The 26,086-nt window shown below is 31.6% G+C and overlaps 1 protein-coding gene across 1 annotated transcript; it reads right to left on the bottom strand.

Annotated features, from left to right (window-relative positions):
* Positions 1–5,250: 5,250 nt before the first annotated feature.
* Positions 5,251–6,152, bottom strand: LOC107938881 (basic leucine zipper 4). The gene has a single exon (XM_016872132.2). The coding sequence runs from the start codon at positions 6,101–6,103 to the stop codon at positions 5,543–5,545; it is 561 nt and encodes a 186-aa protein (XP_016727621.1). The 5' UTR covers positions 6,104–6,152; the 3' UTR covers positions 5,251–5,542.
* Between the last annotated feature and the right edge of the window lie 19,934 nt (positions 6,153–26,086).

Below are 26,086 nucleotides of genomic sequence, written 5' to 3'. Positions count from 1 at the left end.
TGAAAGGTTATAAGTGGGAACTATGAAAGAACACGTCTTAATTATATGAATTTTACCTTAAGGTCACGAATAAGAATTATATTAAAAGAATTGTTAATGAAACTCATGAGTAGAAAAAGAACAAATTACTCTTATTATGAGATTTGTTGACAAAGATGGTTTTATTAGGGAGCATAACCTTGCTCACGTCAAAGATACATAAGCATTAACTCTTAAAAATGAACTATGTGTTATTCTCTCTCGTCATAGCCTTGATGTTTATGATATTCATGTTCAAGGTTACAATAGGACTAGTAATATGCACACGGAATAGAAATGATTGCAAGCATTATTCTTCTATGGTTATCTTGCTTATTATGTGCATTTTGTAGCTCACAGCCCATAATTGACTCTTGTTGCTGCACATAGAAAGGTACATTCCATTCTTAGTTTTTCAATAATTTGAATTTCATTATCAATTCTGTTGATGCCTTTTGCAACATTGTGAAAAATACTAACTGTTCAAGAAGCTAAAATTGCACACAAGTAAGCAATTAATGAGCTCAAGATGGGAAAAGGTGCTAATCAAAATGATACTTTAAAACAAGCTAGAGATAGTCATTGGGGTTCTCATATTTATTCTATATGCAATCTTATAAAAGTGTTTGATCCAACTTGTTCCATGCTTGAAAGTATTAAAGTTGGAGGATCCAGTAATTCTCAATGAAGGGATGGTAGTGTTGCATCCAAGTTGATTCAATTATTTGAAGTCATTTTGATTTTGCATTTAATGAAAGAAGTCATAGGCATTAGTGATAAATTATGCCAAGCTTTGCAGCGAAAATCTCAAGATATTTTAAATGCTATGCATTTGGTTAAGTATAAAGATGTTGATTTAGATTGTAAGATAAATTTATTTAATTTATTTTGTTTTCTTATAATTTTATAATTTTATTTATTTAGGCTTAATATCATTTTTAGCTCCTATACTATAGGGAAATTCTCACTTTAGTCCTTTTACTATCTTTTTGGTCACTTTGTCCCCTCTGCTTTCATCCATTCACCCAAGTTAGCCCATTAGCCGTTTTTATAGAAACACAAGAAGCATTCTTTTGCAAATCTAGTAACTCGTATCATCGTCATAGAGACCAACCGAAATGAATCTAAAGTTGTCAAAGGAAAAGAGATTACAAATGCCAAGGGAAAGCCAAAAAAAAGTATGAAAAAACCTTATTACAAGTCCAAAACACAAAACTAAAAAAGGAATTGTTTTGTTTGTCGCAAATTAGGCCATCATGCACATCAATGCAAACACTGATAAAGGAGAAATGATAATTTAACTTGGTCAAATGTCGTAGATAACATAATTAATCTGGACATTTCTTAAATTAACATAGTGTCTAACATCAAAGAGTAGATGATAGATTTTGGTGTCATTAAACACGTTTGTGTCAATCGAAATGTGTGTGTCTTACACCCAAGTGAAAGGAGAAAAAACAGTTTATCTTAGAATCACCAACTGCAAATGTAATTTAACCCAAAAAAGAAAAAAAAATTCTTACTCAACCTTACCCACCGGTGGCTCCTGAAAGCAACGACGAACTCTCTTATCATCTCTACAGATTGGATGATGGGGCTAAGCAGCGTAAATCCCGCTACCAGAAACCAATTCCCATTTGTCTTTGTATCTTATAGTAAGCCCAAATGTTGAAACAAAAAATAGGAAGCACAAAATGCTTTAAATGGGCGGAGCAAAGTATTGAAATAAAAAGTGCCTAGTGATTTAAATCAATGAAGTGGGCTTACCAAGACATTAAAATAATAAAAGACCCCAAATTAATATTTTTAAATAAAAGAAATGGGTTTAATAAACAACTTAAAACAAAAGGAAACATTATAGTGCATCAATTAATATCATGGGTCTTGAAGCCCATAAAACTGAATTAAACGGACCCTATTTTTGGGAAGATTGATTTAAGTATACTTTTTGGGTTGAAAGTACCATGTCTAAACACATTATTTCAAATCACATAATTATGTTGAAAATAAAAGTTAATTAACTAAATAGGTTGTTTTTCTTTTAATTTAGGGAAATAGGTTGTTTTTTAAGAGAGTGTGAAACCATGTTCAGCTGGACGAGCTTTCCTGCTGGCATATCAGGAAAAGTTCACTCAATTAGACGTGCTTTTACACACTCTCTTTAAAAACGATCTATTTCTCTAAATTAAAAAAAAGGGCTTATTTGAACAATTAACTTTTTTTTCGACATATTCAACTAATTTAGCCCCATATTAGTATAATATAAATTTATGATATTTAATTATTATATGGAGAAATATTTGATAATATGGATGTATGATTTTTTATTTATTATACAAAAAATTATTTGATACATTACTTGTAAAAAAATTTAATTCCACAAATAAGAATTTAAGAATGAAAAATATTTGTCAATTAAGTTTTAGTTTAATTGGTATGGACGTTGTTACTAATGTAGGAGGATGTGGGAATTCAAGTACACTAAAACACATTATTCTCTTATTTATAAATTAGGAAATGACTATACCTAGTTATAGCGTCACCTATAAAAAAATTTATAGCACTCCCAGAAAATTTTACTGGTACTAACCCTTTATTATAATATCTTTGTTAATTTTTATTTTTTAAAAAAGAAAATTCATGGTTTACAATGGACAATCGTTTTCCAACCTTCTTTAACGTGTCATCATCGTAAAAGAAAAAACCAAAAAGGATGGGATTTGGTGCATCCCACAAGATGGGTAATAGGAAGACAGTGTTGGTGCTGGTGTTTGGATCCATTTTGTTGAAAAGAGTTGGGTAACTTTTCATTTCGCACACCCCCAAGTCTTTTCAACACACTCTTCTCTTCACTGTTGCTTCCTTCATTCATTATCACTACCTAATCACTTTGATGGCTCCAAACCAAAAAGTATTTCATCTCACAGGGCCATCCTTACTTTCTATATGCAAACTGTATTATCAGGCTTTCTTTTAAGTCCTCTAAAATTTTTAATTAATTATGAAAATAATTTAATTTAAAAATTATGTATATAAATTATTTTATTTTTATAGTACTTGTCAGTTCTGCCAGATACATCGGCAGCAACGCCCCCCATAAGCAGCTAATGATTATTTTTTTTTTAAAATAGTGATTCCACCTGATAAATTGACGGTGTCAGACTAAAGTATAATTATATAAAATGTTTAAGGACTTAAAGAAATAATTATCCTTTTTAGATTGGTTTTATCTAAATTTAAATGCACTAGGGAATGAATTTTATATAATTTTTTAAGTTTGTTATTTTTTTTAAAATAAAAAAATTGAAAAGAGTTTATTTTTGTTATTTTTATATATTTTAAAGGCTATTTAAATTTAATTTTAAAAGGAACAGACTTAACATGCAAATAAACCAAAAGTTGAAAAAACGTACCCTTTTTCAGCCAATCTAAAAAGGGTAATTGCTTCATCAAGTCCCTAAATATCTTATATAATCACACTTCATTTCTATGCTGCCAATTTTTCCGGCAACATCACTATTTTTTTTTGTTGAAAAAATGCAATCATTGGCTGATGTGGGGGTCGGTGCTGTTGATGTGTCTGATGGTATCGACAAATACTGTAGAAATCATGTCATTTACATACATGATTTTTAAGTTAGCCCATTTTCGTAATTAATCAAAAAAATTTAGAGTACTTTTATTAAAAAAAGAACCATATTATCACCTTAGAAATTTCATGAGCTTTCTTTATAAACTTATGTGATTTGGGGGAGAAATTAGATTGATGGTTGAATTAGTCAAATAATTAGTTTAATCTATTCAATCAAATCATTTGATTCGTCTAATTTGATTAAATAAATTATTAAAAATTAAAAAAAATATTTAAAAAATTAAAAACCTGGTGCAATTCAAAAAACCTTGATACAAAGTTGTTTTCCATTGCTTTTGCAAAATCAAAAGTGTTTTTCCATAATAGAAGTAACAGAGAATATTTAACTTCTCAATAAAAAAAATATTGTCAAAAAAGTAACTTTCAATTCAAATGTAAAAGTTGATATTTAGGTAATTTAGTTTTTTTTTAAATTTTATTTTAAAGTGAAATTATTAAAATATCATTATTTATATTGATTATTTAAAAAGAAAATAATAATTAAATTAATTTATATTTTATGTATCTTTATATTAATTTAAATATTATTTATTGTTTAATTTATATTTTAAAAATATTTTATGTATCATTAATTTTACAACCAAATTATATTAATTACTTAAAAAATTATATTTCATTTGTTATTGATATAGATTTAGTTTCAAATATTTTATCTTTTAACTATAATTTTTTACAACTAAAAATGAAGCAATCAGAAGAAGTAAATAAGTAGGGTGCACCCAGTTGTATTTTGGATTTGTGGCAAACGCAATCAAGAATTGTGGATGAACACAGGAGGTGCAAGATCTTTTGTGGCTCAAGTGGGAAGATATTTATATTCTCTTCTTTTATTGAAGGAAGGATGATAAAGTGATTGGATTGGGGTTTAGTGGGAAGATCTCCGCGCTCATCATAAAACTAAACTTAATTAAAAATAGGTGATCTAAATTCTAGTGGTAGTCCATACATCCTTCATTTCTCTATCACATCTTCTTTACATTTTATTATAATCTAAATTTATTTCTGAAATATAGGTGAATTTTTTGGGGCCGCAGGGGGATTCATCATTAGCCGTTAAAACCTTTCCTTCACTGTTAATTTTAGCATATTCTATTTCACTTTATGCCAAAGGGAAGGACAACCTTACCCTTCAATAACTTTTTTTTGTTTTTGTTAGGAGCATAATCAAATTCAGCCGAGCCTAAATATTATTAAGTTCTAATTTGATTTGAAATTTAAAGTTTAATATTTAACTCGAATTTGATCGAAGATATATTTTTAAGTTTGAGATCGATTAAATTTATTTATTAATTTTTGTATTTAAACTTGAACTCAACTCAATAATTACATAATTTAACAAAAATAAAAAAATGAAAAGCTCAATATAACTTGTGAACTGTTCAAATAAAGTATTATTAAATTCGAATTTAATTTGATAATTATCGAATCGAATTTGAATAGTTTACCAACACCAATATATTTTATCATATATAATATTAGAGCAAGAGTATCTTAGAAGCCCAATGGAGTGATGAAATGAAACCCAAAATTAAATGATAACTTTGAGACACTGGGATGAGATATACAAAATAATAAAAAAGTAAGTTTCAATGATTTGCTATATTGCATAGTGGGAGGGATTTTTCAAAGCTAACAATAAAAAAGAAGAAAACAAAAATAACGTTGACAAAAACCAAACACTGACTCAACTTATTTCTACACTATAATACTCTGTGGTTTCGTATCTCTTTAGCAAAAAAGGAAGACAGAAAAAAAACCCATCCATTTTCTTTCTCTAACACCATTTTAATTTACAGAAAGAGATAGCTAGTTTCTCGCTTTTGGAGAGAAATTTAATGTAGTTTTATTGTGAAGTTTAATATATGTATGCGTTTAGATGATTAATGGTGGTGGAATTTTTTCGGACATGACAGTCACATTATTGCATGGCCATGCAGATGAAAACTGCTGCAGCTGCTTGAATAGCAAATTTTGATGCATGTCCGACAATTTTTGTCGGAGCAGAGTGGACTCGGATCGGAGGCGGTCGTTGTCAGTCCTTACACGATGACAGTGGTACAAAAGGAACCTCAAACGGTAAGTCAGTTGTCGGTTCTCGATTCTAAGCCGGTTCGCCTGGTTCCTTAGGTTTTCTAAATGCTTCTGTTTACGCATCCGTGACCTCCTGGCCGATTCCCGGTTCGATATCATGCGTCTTCTCTTTCTTTCATCGATGATGAAAAGCGTTTGGTTTGATTCGTCCAAACCGGAATTGGAGTGAGTTTGGGTTTGGGTTTGGTTCAGTTCAGTCGAAGCGGAACCGGACCGAGCGGGTCCTACTGATTGGGTAGTGGAAAAAAGTTGGGAGCAATCCCAAGCGCTTTGGAGAGAGGGAAATGGATCACTTTCCATCATGGGATTGGAGGAAATAATGGCCGGAACAGTGGACAACATGGCTTCCTTTAAGAATAACAAACATACATGGGGAAAGAAAAGGAGGAGAAAAGGGAAGAAATGCAGCGTAGGAGGCCTGTATTTATGGGCAGCTTAAGGGTAGTTTGGTAATATTATCAATAAAGTAGAGTTAATTAAAAAGCCATTTATTTAGGTGATGGGTGGGAGTAGATAGATGGTTCAAGTCTCCATCAGATCAAAAGCATTCGATCATGTCCATCTATGAGGCCTACTTTTAAATTTTTATTATAATTTAATCAAACTTTTCTGGGGCGGCATCATTACCCCATAATTAATTTAATTCAACTAATGAACAGGAATGTGAAAGAAATTTAAGTTCCTGCTTCTTAGGAAGTTCCTGAATGTAAGGAACATCACATAAATTCCTACTTCCTCATAGTCATGGATCATTTTCCAAAATTTTCAACAAAGTTTAGTACAATGTTATGCCATAAGGTGTGTGTTTCAACCAAGGATTTAGAGTGTTGTTTCGGTAAAAATAATATAGTAATTAATTTTTTTTTTGAGGAATTTGATATCCGATTTATTTTACATAATTTTAGTTTTTTTAAAAAAATTATTTTGTTAAAAATATTTATAATTTTTACAAATCTAATGATATTCCTATTGAATATTTTCTATATTATTAATTTTCTTTTATAATTATATTTTTAGTTTGTAAAATTTCATTATTTCAAGTTTTCATGGAAGAACTATTTATCCAAACTAATCAATTACAATTATTACCATTTTGAATTTATGAATTCTAAAATACTAACATTTTAAAAATCTCTAAAAATTTAAAATTCTTCGCCCAACCTCACTCTTAAAAGTTTAAACATAAACATATGTATTTAGTATATAAATCAGATTATATACAACAATTAAGGGTAAATTATAAAAATAGTCACCTAACTATGTCTTTAGTTCTATTTTAGTCACCTAGCTATTGTTTTTTTATTTAATCACTAAACTTTTAGAAATTAAATAATTTAATCATTCCCCCATTAGTTGCCGTTAGATGAGTGACGGAAAGCCCTTTTTTTATTAGTCTAATAACAAATTCAACCCCCTAATGTTTAGGCATTCTATTAATTTGATCTTAAATATTAAAAAAATTCAAAAAATTTAACCCTTAATGTTTACAAAATTATGTTCAAATTCTAAAAAATCCAATAACTTTAACCTTCAATGTAACGCCTCAAAATTTTAAATTTTTGTTTGTTAAATTTAGTCATAAGATATGTATTTACTTCAGTGGTTTGGAGCATTGGTTGTGTGTTTGAGATTAGGGATTTAAGTCCCACTATTGGAAATTTTTGTTATCTTTTTTACTCAACCTTTGTCTTTGAACTCTCAACTTAAGTTTAATTCTGTGTAAATTTATATTAACAATGGGCTTACTGGTTCAGTGGTAAAGCTTTAACTAATTCTTTAGTTTTGCGTTCAAGTCTCTATGGAACCAATAAGGAAATGTTTGGCATGTTTTTTTAAAATAAATAAGTTTTGTTTTTTAAATCACTTAATCAATTTATTTTTTCTCCACTTTTTTATTTTTATTTTTCCCAAAATTTGTCGATTTTTTGTTCCCTTTTGTTTTCCTTGTGTTTTCTTTTCAGTTTCTTTTCTTTTACTTTTGCTTCAATTCTTGACATTAGTGTGGGAATTCTTCGCTCGATATACTGTTAGGTGTTCTAATTCATTCGGGTAAGTGTGTAATTCTATTTATAGATTATTAGTTTAGTGAATTTTTCAGTTTGTTTCTTGAGATCTTTGTAAAGATTGATTCTTCGTTGGTTGTTGGTTTAATTGGTTTGTTCGAATCAGGAGAGGAGTGAGCGACGTCTAATGTTTCTCCAACAAATTAAGCTTTGTGTAATTGCTGCTTGTTTATCGGTAAACGTTAGTTTTCATTTTGGGGATTTTTTGTCGAAGTTCTTAAATGTAACTACGGTTTTAGATGTTAATTCTAGCGATTTGATTGTGAATAAATGGTCTGATTGGTCACTTGAATGTCGTTTTTAGGTTCTAGAATCAGCATTTTTGCTTCTACATCGAATTCGTATCAAGTGTTTAATGAAAACCCAAGAAATCAGCGAACAGAGAAAGCCATAATTGGGATTGCAGACTCCACACGGCTGTGTGCCAAGTCATGTATCAGAGCATGCAACTTTCTGACTTGAGTCACACGGGCGTGTGTTAGGCCAGGTGCTAGACCGTGTAACTCTTTGACTTGAGTCACACGACAATATGACAAACTGTGTGAGGCACTGATATGAGCCACACGGTCGTGTGTCAGGCCGTGTGGGCCACAAGGGCCAGCCAATTAGGCCATGTAAATCCACATGGGTTTGTGGGCCAAAATGTTGAAATTATTCTTAGGACCGTAAACATCATTCTAATCGAACGTAGGCCTTCCGTAGGGTCTGTATGATCTGGATTAAGCTGTAAAACTTGCTATCTGATGATCTGTTGGCGTATAATTTGTTTTTGTATATATGTCTTATATGATATCTACTAAGTAAGTATGATATCAATTATTTGAGTATGTTCTGAATTTGTATCACTATATACCTATCTCTGTTATCTGTTAGTTCTGCATATGCATTGGGATGGGATTTGCATTAAAGAAGGAAGTGTGGGCAGTTTAATAATTTGTCGACTCTGTTGACTAAGCCACATACATATATGATTCTAGCAATTTATCGTACTCTAATTTGGCAGCTAGCCTGCAAATAATCTGAAATGTGACATATAGTCACTATGCGGTATGTAGGGATGGATGAGTACTTGATACCCTATATAGTGTGTAGCGATGCTTGGAGATAGTGTGTAGTGGATGGGGGTAAGATTTGAATCTATTTCTGATATGCTCTACATTTGTATCTGATATACGTTGTTTCTGATTTTGGTTCTGATTCTAAAATCTGTCTGAATAAAGATCCAAAAGCATGTCTAAGATCATTTTTGTTAAATTGTTTAAACATGTTACACACTGAGCTTGCAAGCTCATTTTATTTGTTTGTTTGGATTTCAGGTAACCCTTAGACTTAGGCAAGTTGGCGTATCAAGAGCTTAGCCTTTTCGTTTAGTCGTTCTACTATTTTAACTGGATTTATACTATTGCAAACTTTTGGAATGTTGTTTTTAAAAGATTGGATCCTTTTATGGTTTGTTTACAAATGTTTAAATGATTTTGGATTGCTTGAATTTTAATTATATAAGTTGAACGTCTCAAAAATAGTTTAGTGTAACTCTCTGGATTTAACTATGATGTTTAGGCCGGGTTCAAGATGTTACATTCAATATTTGTAAAATTTTTTTAAAAAAATTAAATAAACTTTTAAGAAAAATTAAATACACATTAGATTAAAAAAATAATTTTTAAAATTCTAAAAAATTCACTTCCATCCAATCACATTTAAGGCCAAGTAAGTCTGAATTTCAAATAATATTTGTTGTATATGATATTTTTGCTACGGTTGCTTCACTTGTTCAATTATAGCTCCGTGACTGAGATTTTTTATGGGATTTAAAACAACTTAAGAGGAAATATAAATGTAGAAAAATGGCGGGAAATCTTATTTAAAATTAAAAATAAAATAGTTAATTAGTATTTGAAATTTATGATTACTTTTGAAATACTACAATATTCATCATTATTTTCTCCAATCTATTCTTACTTTAAGAAGACAATTGCCTTTTAAATATTCATTGGCAGCATCAATTGGAACATCCAACTTGATAATGGTGTTGTACTAATTCACAACACTTCTCCAAAACCATCTTCAAAATTTAATTTTTCAACTTTGTTTCATTATGGTAAAAAAGTTTAATTTTTATAAAAATTAATAAATTTATTTTTCAATGTTTATAAAATTCAAATTTAAAATTTTTAATAATTTAACCTTCAACATTTAAAAAAAAACCTTTAAAAATCAAAATTTGTTATTATTATTTTTTTTAAAATTTGAACGAAAATGATAAATTTTGTAAACATTAAAGGTAAGTCTATTATTAGACCAATAAGAAAAGCTCATGTCTAGTGGCGGATTTAGAAATACAACTTAGAGGCAAGAGCAAAATCAAAATTTTTTTTGGGAGGATCGTAATTAAATTATATATTTTTATTATAGTAAAAAAAACAGTTTTGCCATTTTGATAGCCTATATTTTAATAATTTTTAAATGATTAAATCAAAATTTTATCATTTTAGGGAGGGTAAAGTGCAATTTTACCATTACTAATTTAAAATTTCATAAATTATAAAGGGCCTAAATGAACAAAATTTTAATTTTAGATCCACCCTTGCTTATGTTAGCTTTCCTCCACTCATTTAACAGCAATTAACACGAGAGTAACTAAAATATTTAATTTTAATTGACTAAATAAAAAATTTAATAATTAAGTAACTAAAATAGAATTATTTTTACAATTAAGGAGCGGATAAATCTCCACAATTAATAGTGGTTGAGAAAGTTCATTTAGAAAGAAAAGAAGAAGCCATCTTTGTACATCTCAACTTCAACCGTAGCTTTAATGATAAAGTAAAATAGCCATGAGTCAAAGGAAGCCAAATTACATCATAATTAACCCCTAAACTTTTTTAGGTTGGGTTCACCAAATTAATTCCAATATCTTTGTAATTTTGTTTGAGCGTGTCATCACTTTCATATTACATTCAAATAATAAAATCCGATTATTTTTCTATAATAATAATTATTATTATTCTTATGTTATATCAAAGGTGTTCATTCAATAATATATAATAAAAATATCAATTTTTATAAAAACAAATTAGCATAATTATAAATTTAGGTTTTATTTTTTTTTGTTAATTTAGTTATTTTTTAAGTTAAATTTAATCATTACCTTTCGAAAAAGAGTCGAATTGTTCATTTTTTTAAAAAATGTTATTAACGTGTTGACATGGCAACTGACGTGGCATAATTGAAATGACTTCTAAAGGCATGCATAACACTATTTTTAAGGATAATTTATGTAAAACATATCTTCCCAGATTCAACAAACACTTCTATTACAAAAACAAACAATGAATAATAAGAACAAAGTAGTACTCAATTAAAGGAAGAATGATTGTCAATTGGTGTTTGTGAAAAACTTGACAATGTAGGGTATTTATAAGTACCATGCATTGCCTAATTTTAGGGGAAAAAAAACAAACATTAGGTTAATTTTAGAAAACAATGAACTCGAAAAAATATGCTTTTTAAATAAGCTTATTGTTGGTGAGAAAAACTGGAATAACTGTTTAGGTGTGCGTAACATTATCCTTAAAGGATAATTTTCTCGAAACATATATCTTTTAAGATTTATCAAGTATTTTTGTTGCGGAAACAAATATGAAATATAAAGAACAAAGTAATACTCATGTAAAGGAAGAATGATTGTGAATTGATGTTTTGTAGAAAGGTTGGCAATGTAGGGTATTTATAGGTACCATGCATTGCTTAATTTTAGTAAACAAAATTAGCTTTAGGTTGATTTTAGAAAACAAAGAACCTTAGTGAAAATGAATGTTGAGAGATTTAAGGAAGAGAATTTGGTGAAATTAAAATTGTTTGTTGAGGAAAAATAGGCTTTCTCGAATAATTTTCATTGAGAAGCAAAATAAAGTCATTCTCGCGCGCAACACTAAATAGAGTTTTCGGGCTCAGTTCTCGTGTGCAAAAAGCTATCCTCTTATTTGGCTCTTACAAGCCTAATAACATGTTATGATTTATAAACAATTATTTCAATTTTTTAAATAAGTATTAAATACACTTATCTCTCGTTTCAACAAGTGCTAAAGGTTGGCATCAAATTAGGTAGCTTTTATATAATATAATTAGTTTTTTTACTAGACGATGCACGGATTTAATTGTATTTATCAATAATTATAAATTCAAATAATTTTATAATTTTTTATATTTTTGTAATTCAATATTTTATTTGATAATTTTTTTAAATTATTATTATATACAATTTCTTAGATTAAACATGGATGAAAATGTGTTTCTCAAGTCTATTAAAATTTTATTTATGAAACCTATTTTATATTAAATGTTTTAATTTTTTTTTTAAAATCCTTTTTTATTTTTTTTAGAAACTCAGTCTCATAAATATTCCTTACTATATTCAAATTCAATTAGCATAAAATTCCTTATAATAAAAAACCTAATTAGCATAATTTTTAAAATTTGTTTCACAATTTTAATTTTAAAAAATATATTTAATATAAAAAATCCATATAAAGAATTACAATTAGAATAAAAAAATTCATTTATTATAAATTATAATGAAATCATATTTTTAATTATTAGTAATAAAAAATTATTTAAACGGAATTAAATTGTGAAACAAATTCAAAAATTAAAATCAGTCCAAAAATCTATTAAAAACCAAAATTTAACCGTATTTAATACAATCAGTTAATAAAGTTAACTCCATTAAAAAAACATAAAATATATTTTTGTTCCATTAAAATTTGTAAAATAAAGATGTATGCGTGTTCCTATTAATATTTAAATATTTTAAATATTTTTAATTCTAATGAAGTAAAAAAATGGTTCAAAAAATCAAGTAACAGCTAATCATTTTTAATTTATTAACAAATATCTTGAAATTTTAAATATGTTTTTAAACTATCAAATATATTTTAACAGTATTTTTTTAAACTATTATTTAAAGAATTTCAATTAACTATTTAAAATTTTATTTTATTTTTAATATTTTAATATTTTAATTCTTTGAAATTATAATTCTAAGAAGTTAAAAATATTCTAACAATGTTTTTAATATTTAAAATCATTATTGGAAGAATAATAATCACTTATTTAATAGTTAATAGTTTTTTTAAAAATGATAGTGGTTGCTGTCTTTTTCGTTTGTTTCTATAATTTTTTTTTGATAGTATATTTGTAAATAAGTAAAAATATATTTTTAAGATATTTTTTGAACAATTTCATTATAGGTTCTGATTATATCTGTTCTTTTCGAGACAATGCCTAGAACTACCCATAGCCTCTCCCCAACCCATAAATAGGAGGATAATATGCTTCAACCCACTCAAACCCACGTCCTCCTATATTGGCAACAACACCTTTGTTGATCGAGCTAAGACTCAATCAACATATAATTTTGAGATTTGAAATAAAATTGGTTAGTTATATTTTCAGTTTTCAGATAACCTTTTCAAATTTAAATTTAAAATATATTTTCAACTAAAGTATGCATAGTTAAGGGGAGCAATCATGGTATGAATTGATGATAGGTTGAATGAACAATGGATTGAATGAATTGAAATGGTATGGTAAATGCTAAATTGTGTCTTATTGTTAGTTAATTTTGGACATTTAGAACATGTCAATCGTGTAACGCCCCAAATTTTAAGCATTTGTTTGGTAAAATTTATCAATAATTAAGTCTCTGTATTTGTGATTAAGTGCTCTATTTATGTGTTTGAGATCGTGGGTTCAAGTCTTCTTAAGTTTTATTGTTTATTTTGGTTTAACCTCTATCCTTGAGCCCTCGATTTAAGTTTATTTATGTGTAATTCTATATCAAGAATGAGCTTGCTGGTTCGATGGTTAAGCTCTTATATACCCTTTGATCTTGTGTTTGGGTTTTTACGTAGGTTAAGAGAATATATTTTATGCTACATGGAAAATCCTGTTTTTTTTTATCTTGAAAAAAAAATTTAAATAGGTTAGTTTCTTCTTTGTTAAAAAATATATTTGTCTATCGATTTTTTTCTTTCTTTTTCTTCATTGTTCCTTTCTTTTTCTTTTTAATTGCCTCCGTTAGATTGCTACCGGGTTAATTGGGTGTTCTGTTTGGTTCGTTGTTTCAATTGTAAAGATTTTGCGTAAGTTTTGTTGTTATTTCTTTCTATTTTCAATAGATGTCGTATGTTTTTGTTGCAGTCGAATGTTACTGTTAGTGATTCCCAACTCTTTGTTAATTGTTCGATTTGCTTTCGTCAGGCGAAGGTCTTGAAATGAGTGTTCCTCTCGCAAGTTAGTTCTGCTTAGTGGCTGTTCGATTGTTGGTAAGTGAATAGTTTGTATTTCAAGGTTTTGCGTCGAAGTTTTCGACATAATTCAATTCGACAGTTAAGTTAGCGATTTTAGTTCGATTAATTCGTTAAATTGGACTTTGGTTGGTTGTTTTTAGGTTCTAGATTTCTCTGCGTTGTTTTAGCATCAAAACTACATCTGATGTGTGTAACAAAAACCCAAATATGATTTGTGAACGTAGGAAAACATGTGTAACACCCTAAAACACGGCCTAGAAGTTTAGACCGAATCCCAAAGGATTACGTTGATCACTAAAGTGATATGAAACAATTTTACAAAACGAGTTGTTAAAATCTTATACGAACATAGTTATTAAAATCGAACTAAACCATTTAGCCCTTTTAGGATTCAAAACAGAGAATTCAAGTTACATTGAAAGTGTTCAGAAGAAAAGTTCCGAAGTTTTTAGAATTCAAAACAAAACTATTTACGAAAATCCAAAACTAGATTGTACCGCAGTTTTTATAGATGTTTATAGTCCAAAACAGTTCACAAATTTAAGAATCTGAAAAGTCATTTTATTAGTCCGGCTTAAAACAAATCACTCTGAGACTTCCGACACACCAAGTCCAGCTACAAAAAACAAGGGTACCTGAAAAGGGAAAAACTAAGGGGGTGAGCTACACGAGCTCAGTGTGAGTTCGAAAACGATAAAAAAACGAACACAAAAGTGTCATAATAAAAAATATCTCAATGGCAATCCAATATACGAATAGTCATCACAAACAAATCAACGTATCAGTATTGAAACACCTCGATCTATAAACAGTTAGTTTCGCAATTAGACAGACAGACAGAATGCAGAATGAATGCAACAAGTAATAAAAACCTACCCATCCAGCCAAACAACTCTCTGACCACTATGCACACCACATATGAGCTATTTAAGCCGGTCCAACCATGCACACCACATAGGACCTCGAAAGGCCCATCCAACCCTACACGCCATGTATGTGGACTGAGCCACTCAAATGTTAATATGCAGCAGAACTGACATATATGTCGTACTGTGCGGTAAACCGCTATATAGATGTATTGCAGTTAATTGCTAAAACAAATCAGGCTCTCTTCTCTTTGCAACCAAACCTAAAAAGATTAATACATTTGCAAAATGCACACCATTCATAGACAAACTTATAGAAGCAGAATACAGAATCAGAAATGCACACATTCAACTGCCCAGAATCAGAATAAGATATAACATAACATCAATTAACACTCAATAGAATCTCTTAATTAGAGTTATGATTGCGAATAATGCACAAGTCCAGGCCGAAACAAAGTCTCGACCACCCTTACTAAGACCTAGCCAAAGGTCGGAACACGCAGAATCACAATCAGGTAAAAAATAGACACAACATAAAAATTGGCAGAATAGAGCCACAAGGCCGTGTGCCCTGGTCGTGTGGAAGTGCCTAAGCCGTGTGGGGGCTCAACATGCCCATGTAGAGGGGCACACACTTGTGTGAAAGAAGGCATATGGCCGTCTGAAGATGACACATGCTTGTGTGTCCGGGGAACATGGCCGTGTAGATAGCCCGTGTGACTCTCTGTCCATTTGTGCTAAAATAATGTGCAGGGCAGGCACGACCGTGTAAAATTCTCAAATGCCCATGTGCCCATCAAACACAACCGCCTGTCCAGAACATATGCCTATGTGATAATCGACCAAAAATCCCTAAATCCTTAAAATTAGCCACATGACTGTGTGGTACCAAAATTGTCCCAGAAACCCTAATCCTTAATTCTACACGACCGTATGAACTACTAGTGTGGAAAATGACTAAATCCCTAAATTAGCCACACGATTGTGTCGCCAGGCTGTGTGGCACCAAAATCGGCCCTAAAACCCTAATTCCCAATTGCACACGGCTGTGTGAACCACCCATGTGGGGCACACGCTCATGTGGTCACGAAACCACACCAAAACAGACTCGAAACGTGAATATGCAATCAACAAAACAACCCCCGTTTACCAAGGTTCAGAAACACACAATCTTATGCTGATTTTGAACGATTTCAGAACACATAGAATTTGTCAAATTTCGGAGATTCAAACGGCAAATCGACGTCGAAATTATAGAGTTCCGAACACACACTTATTTTGATTTCAAGCATCGAGAACCACTCGATTTGCTACACCAACTCGTTCAGAAACCTCAATTCCAAAACAAAAAACGCTCAACTATAAGAAATAGACTAAATAATTCAAAAGCACTAATAAACTAAATCAGTCAAAAACTCAAAGGACGGCACTTACCTTATATAATATTCAAAGAATTAAGAACGACTTGAAGAGCAATAACTAATGAATGACTAAAGTTTGAAATCCCCGACGGAAAAGAAAAGAAAAGAAAAACAAATCGCAAACTTCAAAGAGAAATAAATCTTCATTAAAAAAAAGTGGAATAGAGAAATGAGGGAGAGGGAGAACATAAAAGGAAGAAAAAAATAAAAAAATTTTAAAAAACAAAAGTAAAAATAATAAAATAAAACTTAAAATAAATAATGACTTTTTTAAAATCTAAAACAAATTTAAAATTTTATAAAAATATTTCTCCAAAACACACATACAAGGATTCGAACACACGACCCAGGGATACATCAACACACAACTAACCACCAGACCAGCAGACCCATTCTGACATCAAGACGTGAAAAGTAACCTAATTATGCAACCTACTCACTGAACCTTATTTTGAATCTCAAACTTCTAACCCCAAAAATCGACTATCGATGCCACACGACTGTGTGATACTCTGTGTGGTCCACACAGTCATGTGCCAAGCCGTATAACTTATTGTTTTTGAATTGGAGGCACACGGGCTAGGGACACAGGGGTGTGTCTAGGCCGTGTAACTTACTATTTGTACTGTTTGGTCACATGGGCTAGGGACATGAGTGTGTGTCCAGGCCGTGTAACTCACTATTTGTATTTTAGGCCACACGGGCTAGGGACGGGCTTGGGTCCAGGCCGTTTGAGTGGTTGTGAGTCACATGGACGTGTGCTTGGCTGTGTGCCAGACTGTGTAACTTACTGTTTCGAACCACTAGGCCGTGTGGACCACACAGGTTAGCCTTTCAGGTTATGTGAATCCACACGAGCGTGTTGTTCAAAATTTTAGATTTTTTGTTAGGGTCGTAAATGTCATTCTAGTTGAATGTAGGCCTATTGTAGGGTATGTAAAATTTTATTTAGGGTATAAAACTTATTGAATGATAATTTTTTTCGAATAAATTTTTGTTTTACATATATCATCGAATTGTAAACTAGTGAGTAGTTGCATTCTTTATCAAGTAATTGCATTCTCTATCAACTAAGTATAATTTGAATTTGTAACACAGTATGTTTATATCTATATCTGTAAATCTGCATCTGCATTGGGGTCGGGATTGAATAAGAAGGAAGTTGTGGGCAGTTTAATAATCTGTCAAGACTGTTGGGTAAGCCACGTGTATATATATATGATTCTGACAACTTGTTCATTATTTTCTGGTAGTTAGTCTACAACATTTTGAACGTTACATACAACCACTATATGGTTTGTAGGGATTGATAGGTACTTGATACCCTTTTTAGTGTGTAGGGCTGGACGAAGATGGCGGGTAGTGGATGAGGGTAGGAAATGTAACAACCCATTTTCAGTGGTGTCGAAAATAGTGGTTTCGAGACTACGATTTCGATGAATGAATTATTATTTTAATATTTTTTATTGTTGAAGAGATTATATTAAGGTTGTATTAAAATTTTGTTAATAAATTTTAATGTTTAAAGGGTTAATTAGGTAAAAAAGACTAAATCGTAAAAAGTGTAAAAATGAATTCTATTAGTCAAAGGGGGGCAATGGCTATGAAATCTTAAACTAAAGGACTTGAATGATAAATATACCATTTAAAGTATTAGTGGATGTGCATGGACAAGGTTTTAATGAAATTATGTTAGTTTTTAAAGGTTAAAATGGTAATTGAATAATTAGCTTAAACTAAAATAACATAAAATAATATCATCTTCTCTAATTATCTTCATTGAAAATTGAAGAGAAAACCCCCCATTTTTGTGTCTTGAAGGTTTGGTTAAGTATTTACTTTGTATGATCAATATAAATCACATTCGGACTTAAATCGAGGAAAAGCTAAGGCTTCGAATTAGTGTTTGATTCTACTTTTACGCCCTAGTTATCGAGGTAAGTTCATATGAACTATAATCATTTTAACATTAGCTAAATTGATTAATTGCTATATTGTTTTAATATAATTGAATCTATGTATAAATGTATCTATGCTATGATGAATTGACAGATAACAAGTCCCAATTGAACCTTGTACATACCAATTTTGGCCCGGGCCTTTTACAAGCAGAAATTAAAGACCCAAACCCCACTAAAATTAACCCCAACCAATTTCTTTTACAACCAAACAAACCCTTAAACCCAGACCTAAAACACCTACCTGAACCATAAACCCAATACAAACAAACTTAAGCTACACCTAAACCCATTTAAAACCAATCAAACCCGTCAGCCCAATAACCCAATTTAACCCAAACTAAATTGAACCCAATCTACCCAAACCCAAAACAATTCAGACCCAAATCCCCTAGCCAAATAATATAGCCCAAATTAGAAAAAAAAAGAAAACCTAACCCTAGCCTCAACTTTCGGCGCCACTTGCTTCTGACACCAGCCACTTGCCTGTCGCCTCAGCCACCTGCAACACGCCATCGCCACTGTTGCACCTGCCACCAACTCAGGTCAAATCCACCGCCACAGCACCTGCAGGCAATTAAAATGAAAGGACAACAAAAATAATAGAAAAAGACTTGTACAATGGCTATAAAAGCCGAATCCAAATCTTGTAAAAGGGTCGGAAAAATTTTCAGTCAATACAAACATTAGATTTCTAAATATAAGTAAAATAGTGACTCCAAAACAAGGATTAAACACCAAATCGGAGGATCTAAACAACAAGAACCAGATTCAAGCATAAGGTGATTTTACTTTAAAATAAAAAACCGAATCTTTATTTTTCTTTTTCTCATCAACTACAAATCTATATATATATATTACATTATAAAAACAAAAAAATAATAAAAAATACCTTTTTGAAGTTTCGGCCACCGTGGATGGTGGCCGGCGGAGGCGGTTGACGGCGGTCCGGCGACCGAACGGTGACTGGCCTTGTGGCTGGAAATCACCCACCCTCTCCTTCTCTCTATTTTTTTCCTTTCAAACGCAGAAATGAATTTTTTTTTAAAGAAAAGAGGCCTTTTATAGCCCCCCAAAACGACGTCGTTTTGATTAAGACTCGATCCGATCCGATCCGATCCAACCTGACCCTAACCCACCAAGATCCCCGTGTTTTTGTATAATGGTCTAATTGAGCAAATGGCCCTTCCGCTTTTTCTATGTTTTGCAATTAATTTTCTGCATTTTTAAAATCGGCCCTATAATTGTGTTTGGAATTCAAATGAATCCTCGTTAATGTGATGTAGTTTTAAAGGCTTGGGAGTATTGCGCTTTTGGTCCTCTCCCGTTTTGTGCGTGTTCAAATAAGCCCTTTTCTCTTTATTTCTTTTTAAATCTGCCCCAGAATTCTGTCTTTCATTCAATTTTAGTCCTTTTTGGTTTATTTCCATTTCTTTATTATTAAATTAATTATTTTTAATATTATTTAATATTATTATATTTACTATTATTTATATTATTCTTATTATCATTATTAATATTAGTATATGTTTTATTATATATGTATATATCTTTAATATATATATGTATATATTTATGTAGTATTATTAATAGTCGTTTTTTTATTTCTAATATGCATATATTATGTAAATATTTTAATACTATATTATGTATACATTTATATATATATTACGTATATATATCTTTTAAATATTATATTTTTATATATATCATGTATATATTTTTAATACTATATTATTTATATATATATATTTTACATATTATCGTATGTATATATTTTTTAATAACTATATTATGTATGTATTTTTAATGCTATATTATGTACATATTTTTAATACTATGTATATACTTTTTATTCCTATTATTACGTATATATTTTAATACATATATGTATATATTTATATATCGTTATTATTAGTTATTGTTTTATATTATTACTGTTTTCAATATATATTGTATATATTTTTAATCTAGTATTATATGTTATATATATATGTTCACTACTATTTCATATTTGCATTATTACTATTATTATCATGTTTAATACCATATGCACTACTATTGTTTTATGACTATTATTATCACATATACATTGTTAATGTTTTATATATTATTTGCTTCGTATATTCTTAACTTTTTATTATTATTTACCTGTTCCGAATTTAGCCTATTAGATCACATCTTATTTCAACATCAATATTAGTTTTCTTTTTATTTTTTATTTAAAAATATTTTCATTCATTTTTTTAATTTCAATAAATAAGGCAACGTACCGATTTAACATTAAGTCGTCGATTTCATCGCTATGTTGGGTGAATATCAATCGGCTTGTGTTAAAAACGGAACGTCCTTCTCAAAAGAAATCGAAATTATAAAAATTCTCGTGTTTTGATCGGATCATGATTAAATGTTACATTGAACTCGCATTTTTGAAAGTTAAGACAACACATGTTTAATGAGATACCAATTTTGGGCGTCGCGAGGGTGCTAATACCTTCCTCGTGCGTAACTGACTCCCAAACCCTATTTTTTCTCTGGCTTTTGACGTAGACCTAAACTCAGCCTTCTTTTTGTTTAAAAAATAAATTATCTTTTAAAAAAGAGGATTTATTAGGTGTCCGATCACACCTAGGAAAAAGGATCGGTGGCGACTCCCTTTTTAATAAAATCGAAAGTCAGTTTTCAAATTTCCAATTAATCGCCTCAATTAACGACCGAAAGCAAAATTTTTTACGTTGCTACAGTTGGCGACTCCGCTGGGGATCCATTCTTGAGAGTCGAGTCGAATTAAACGCATGGTTTCAAAATTTTCTAATTTCCTTGTTCAAATTAATATTTAGTCGTGATCCTTAAATTTTGTTTTTGAAAAGTCATGCATTTGCATCGTGTTGTAAATATTCTTCTAACTTGTTTTATTTGGTTGTTTTTCAGCTCTAAATTTTTATGGTTTTAGTTTTGGTTTAGTTTTTAAATAAAACGTAAAGGTTTGTGAGTTTCTCCCCACACACCGCGCACTTGCATTGTTGTATAACATGAGCTCTCTACCCGGGTTCCGTCCACCTAAGTGGAAGTAAACGCTATGCCTTCGTGAGTTAACTTGTCCCTCCGCACAGGCTAGTGAATACTTCCGGGTTACATATGACTTATGCTTTCGTGAGGTAACTTGTCTCTCCGTATAGGCATAAGTAAATGTAATCCCTCGAATTAAACTCGTGAGCCTGTGATGGGTTACGACCGAGGCTTCGTACTAGTCTTAGTAGACGATAGTACGAACAATTCGAGTACCTGTCTAGAACAGAAACCGCATATAGTGAATCATACGAGCCACCTAACTAGAGCCTTGCCGAACCTCTGTCCATTAATAATCACCAAAATAAGTACACGGGGGAAACGCCTATTACCTTTCATTTCTTTTACATTTATACTTTTGCAAAGGAATCGGGTCTATTGGACCAGGTAACTTAATTTGTTAGATTCTTCATAGTTTTTTCTCTGTTCGTATTTATTGTGATTATTAACAAAGGTTGTTTATTTTCATTTTCATGTTTCATCATGCATCATAGGCATCTTGATTAGGAAAGTGTTGATTAGAGATTGGTTGCCAAAAACGGGTTTCTGATGGAGGAGTCAATTACACAAGTGACCGACAAAAATACCGTGATTCGAGACTGGTCTTTGAAGACTCAGAAAGGAAAGGGGACAGTTTAACGGAAGGCTGTATCTCCAATCTTCCTGAGCAAGTAATTTTAAATGCTCGTCAGAATAACCTCAAAGATTTGACTCGGATTTGGAAACAATGGGACTTAGATACTAGGGGCATTTTCACTGAAAAGTACGGGATTAGCTCACTTGATCACCGTCAATATAGACGAACATTTGATTCAAGCTATGGTTCGATTCTGGGACCCAGCATACCAATGTTTCACTTTCAATCAGGAAGATATGACTCCGACCATAGAAGAGTATGTTGCCTTGCTTCGTGTTGACAGCGTACAGTTTAACAAGATATATGTGAAAGAGCCCAAACCAATGACTTTCAAGAAAAAGTTAGTGAGGTTGATGGGAATGACCGATATGTGGGCTGAAACACAGATAAAGAAAAAGAATGAAGCCAATTGTGTTCCATGATTTTCCCTGCGAGACTTAGTTCAAAACCATCCAGATATTGCGAAGAGAGTGGATCTGTTTGCTTTGGCCATTTATAGATTAATTCTCTTCCCAAAAGTTCTTGGGCATATAGAAGTTGTGATAGTAGATTTCTTTGAAAGATTGAAGCAAGGGATCAACCCCGTCTCGGCTATCTTGGCCGAGACTTTTAGATCTCTAAGTTGTTGTAGGAGGAAAGGGGAAGGACATTTTATCGAATGCGCGTAGTTACTTAATATCTGGATTCTAAGCCATTTCTGGAAACTGGAGTGCACACCTTTCCACATGTTTTCAAAAACATTCGCCCCATTGAAAGCTTACCTTGAGAAAGATTGGCCAAAGGATGTGATACGATCCGCCTCAGGGTGAGTCGAGCCGTATATGAGTTTGCCCGATCGTCTACGAAGAAGTAGCATTAGATTTGTTCAAAAGGATGTTTTAAAACGAAAAGATGGATTGGAATGGAAATGAAAATGATCTCGAAAACAGACACGAACCAGTATTAGAAAATATTGACCCAAATGTTTATAAGTTTTCAAGGTGGTCGAATGGAGAATATGAGAACCTCGACCTGCTACTTAGCAAAGTAGGCACCTTGGTATGTTTGAACACCACACTATGAGTAGTGATAAGTTCAGTTTTCAACAAAGAAAATGGATGACACAACTAGAACACTAGGTAGCCAACAAATCTTTGAACGAAAACAGAGAAAAGTTTGCCTCACAAATTTGGCAGAATATCATTCAAAAATGTCCAAAAAGTAGTGTCCCCAAAAGGCTTGGTTACAAGAATTTATAAGGCTAAAATGAGCTAGCCGAATGGTCACATAGTAAAGTGCTATTAAAGGGATAATTATAAATCAAAGACTTTTCAAATTCTAGAGTCAATAAATCCTCTCTTTAACTAGCTGAATTAATGTCCTTAAAGGCTTGAAAAATGACTCTTGATTTTCCCTTTGGCTAGTTGAATAGACTCCAGCCACTTTAATGAAATTTGCAATGCATAAATTGTCCATTAAGTAGCAAAAAAAAAAACGTTGGGGTATTTGAACAAGCTGTTACCAGATTTTAAAGGACATGTCCTTTAAACTCTATTTTAATGATGCTTAATGCTTCCTTTATAACAGCCCCCTCTTTTGTAACCAAAATAACTTGAAAAGTCTCCTTTATTGAATGCGTAACAGCCTTTGTGAATTGAAAAGTCACCTGCAATTAAAACATATGTAACCGTCACATTTATTCAATTATTAAACTTTAAACAAATTAACAACTACGTAAATAAATGAACACACACTTATGCATCATTTATTCCAACAACTAGTTAATTAAAAGAAGTATTTAATGAACTTTAACTCATGCACCAATAAATTAACCTAGTAACTAGATTAATTAAAGAAGCAACTCATTAAATTAAATTCATTAAATAAACTCATTTAATTAAACTAAGATGAGTTGTATTAATGACTAGTAACTCATCTATTAAACTAAGATAAGTTGTATTAATGACCAGCAACTCATTTATTAAACTAAGAGGCTTAAATGCAAGTATTAAAATGCAAACTAAATGCAAAGCTAAAAGAAATAAATAAGAGTTCAATTTAGTTGGAACGGGTTCAAGGAGCGGAAATTGAGCTGAAATTAGTTTGCAAAATGTTGCAAGGACACTTTATTAAGCTGGTCCCAACTCGATCTATTTCTCCAACCAAAGCCTCGCCCCACACTTGATTAACTAAGGCCGAAACGGCCTCCTTGAATTGCTTAGCTCGAGCTCGCGTAATTGGTCCTTGAGGCAGCACCATTGAGTCCTTGCTCGAACTTGATGCACTCTAGGTCGCGATCGTATCAGGATGTCACCGAATAGCATTGGGTTTTAGTTTTTCAGAACCTTCGTACCTAAGATATAACCTGGAGAGCACTATGGATCCGTCCTTCAGTTCTATTATACAAATGTGGAAGCCAAGATTGGGTGCCTTTACTAGGATTATGGGGAGGAATCGGATACGCTCCGTTAATGGTTCAAAGGCAGTTTGCTTCACGATAGTTCATACCCGCTATCAGAGGATTGGTACAATCAGAGTTCGCCTTTACGAGTGAAGGTTACATGAAAAGAGTCCGAGATACTACAAAGTCTTGGAAGGAAATTCACCTAATGGAGTTAGCCCTTTATACTGATACTATCACTCAAGATTATGACTTATGGAGAAAACGACAAGTGAATAGTCAACAAATCTCACCGACGAGTTACACTGTCCAGAATCCTTTCTCAGAAGAAATGCCATCCGAGCTGGAAGTAGCGAGACATGAATTCGAACGTGAAAAGGCCAAGCTATTACGGGATATTAGTTCTCTTCAAGAGGAAAACTACCAGCTAAAGATAGAGGTTCAAATTGAAGAATCCAAATATGAAAGTTCAAAAAGAAGCTGAGATCATGAGAAACGACTTAAGGGACCTTCATTTAGAAAATAAAAAATTAAGAAACACTATAAAAAATAGTGGTTTGGGCAAGTCGTCAGCAGAATGGAAGGAAGAAATAAGCAACATCAAAAGTGGGATGGAATTTTGGAAAGGGAAAGCAAAGAAAGAAGAGGAAAAATCTGCGCGTGCTATGTAGAGTTAAGGAAGAAGAATGCTGAGTATGAAACTACGTCTGCAGAATTTATGACTAGTCAGTCTAAACATCAAGAGCTAAGAGGGAAAATACGAGATTTAGAAAATACACTGCAAGCTCAACAGCAACAGTTGGATAATCTCCTAAAAGCCCTAGAAGAAAAGAATAGTCAGTACGACAGAGACACTCACGCCTACGAAAGAGCTCTCAAAGAAAAGGAAATGCAACTTGGCTTTTTGATCAATGAAATTCACAAGGCGGCTATGCAAGTCGTGCAATCATCAGATGAAGCCGAAGCTCTCAATTGCCAATTCCCTCCGAGTCAAAGATCAAGCATATCAGAATTCTTAGAACGAGTGAAAAAACAAGGCAATGTGGCTAGAAAATTTGTGTAACTGTTGAATCAAAAATAGCAAAACATTTTGTAATAGACTCTTTTGATTAATGAAATGCCTAAGTAGGGGCTATCTTGAAATCGACACCAAATTCTTGCACATTCATTCATAACTAACATTTATTTAACATTCATTCATTCATTGCATGTACATATCTTCATAATCATTCATTGAGGCTAAAATTGTATAATCCGCAGTTGCGACACTACAAGTCTGGAATCACGCCATTCTTAAAGGACGCGCCGAAAAGCTAGAATTATGGAAGCCGAGTTCAATGAGAGAATTGAAAGGATGGAAATGACCCAAAGAGAATTGCAAGAGCAGTTGACCAAGTCACAACAGGAAGCAAGAGATCTGATGTTAAGATCTCGAGAGGAATCGCTCGAGCAAAGATATCAGATGACCAAAATGATGGAGATGATGACAGCTTTGGTCAAAGGAAAAGGACCTATGCAGAGCCTTGATACTATGGAGCCTCAGCCAAGAACTAATCATGATCAGGATCCACTTTATCCCCCATGATTCACTCCACCTCATGCACATGTAATGCA

Source organism: Gossypium hirsutum, chromosome A12 (genome assembly GCF_007990345.1).
Source record: "Gossypium hirsutum isolate 1008001.06 chromosome A12, Gossypium_hirsutum_v2.1, whole genome shotgun sequence".
NCBI classification, from domain to species: domain Eukaryota; kingdom Viridiplantae; phylum Streptophyta; class Magnoliopsida; order Malvales; family Malvaceae; genus Gossypium; species Gossypium hirsutum.
Note: the sequence above shows the minus strand (reverse complement) of the source record. Positions and strands in the feature narration are given on the sequence as shown.

Excerpts from the sequence above, each read along its gene's own strand:
- LOC107938881 (XM_016872132.2), bottom strand. The coding sequence starts at position 6,103 with ATGTTGTCCACTGTTCCGGCCATTATTTCCTCCAATCCCATGATGGAA.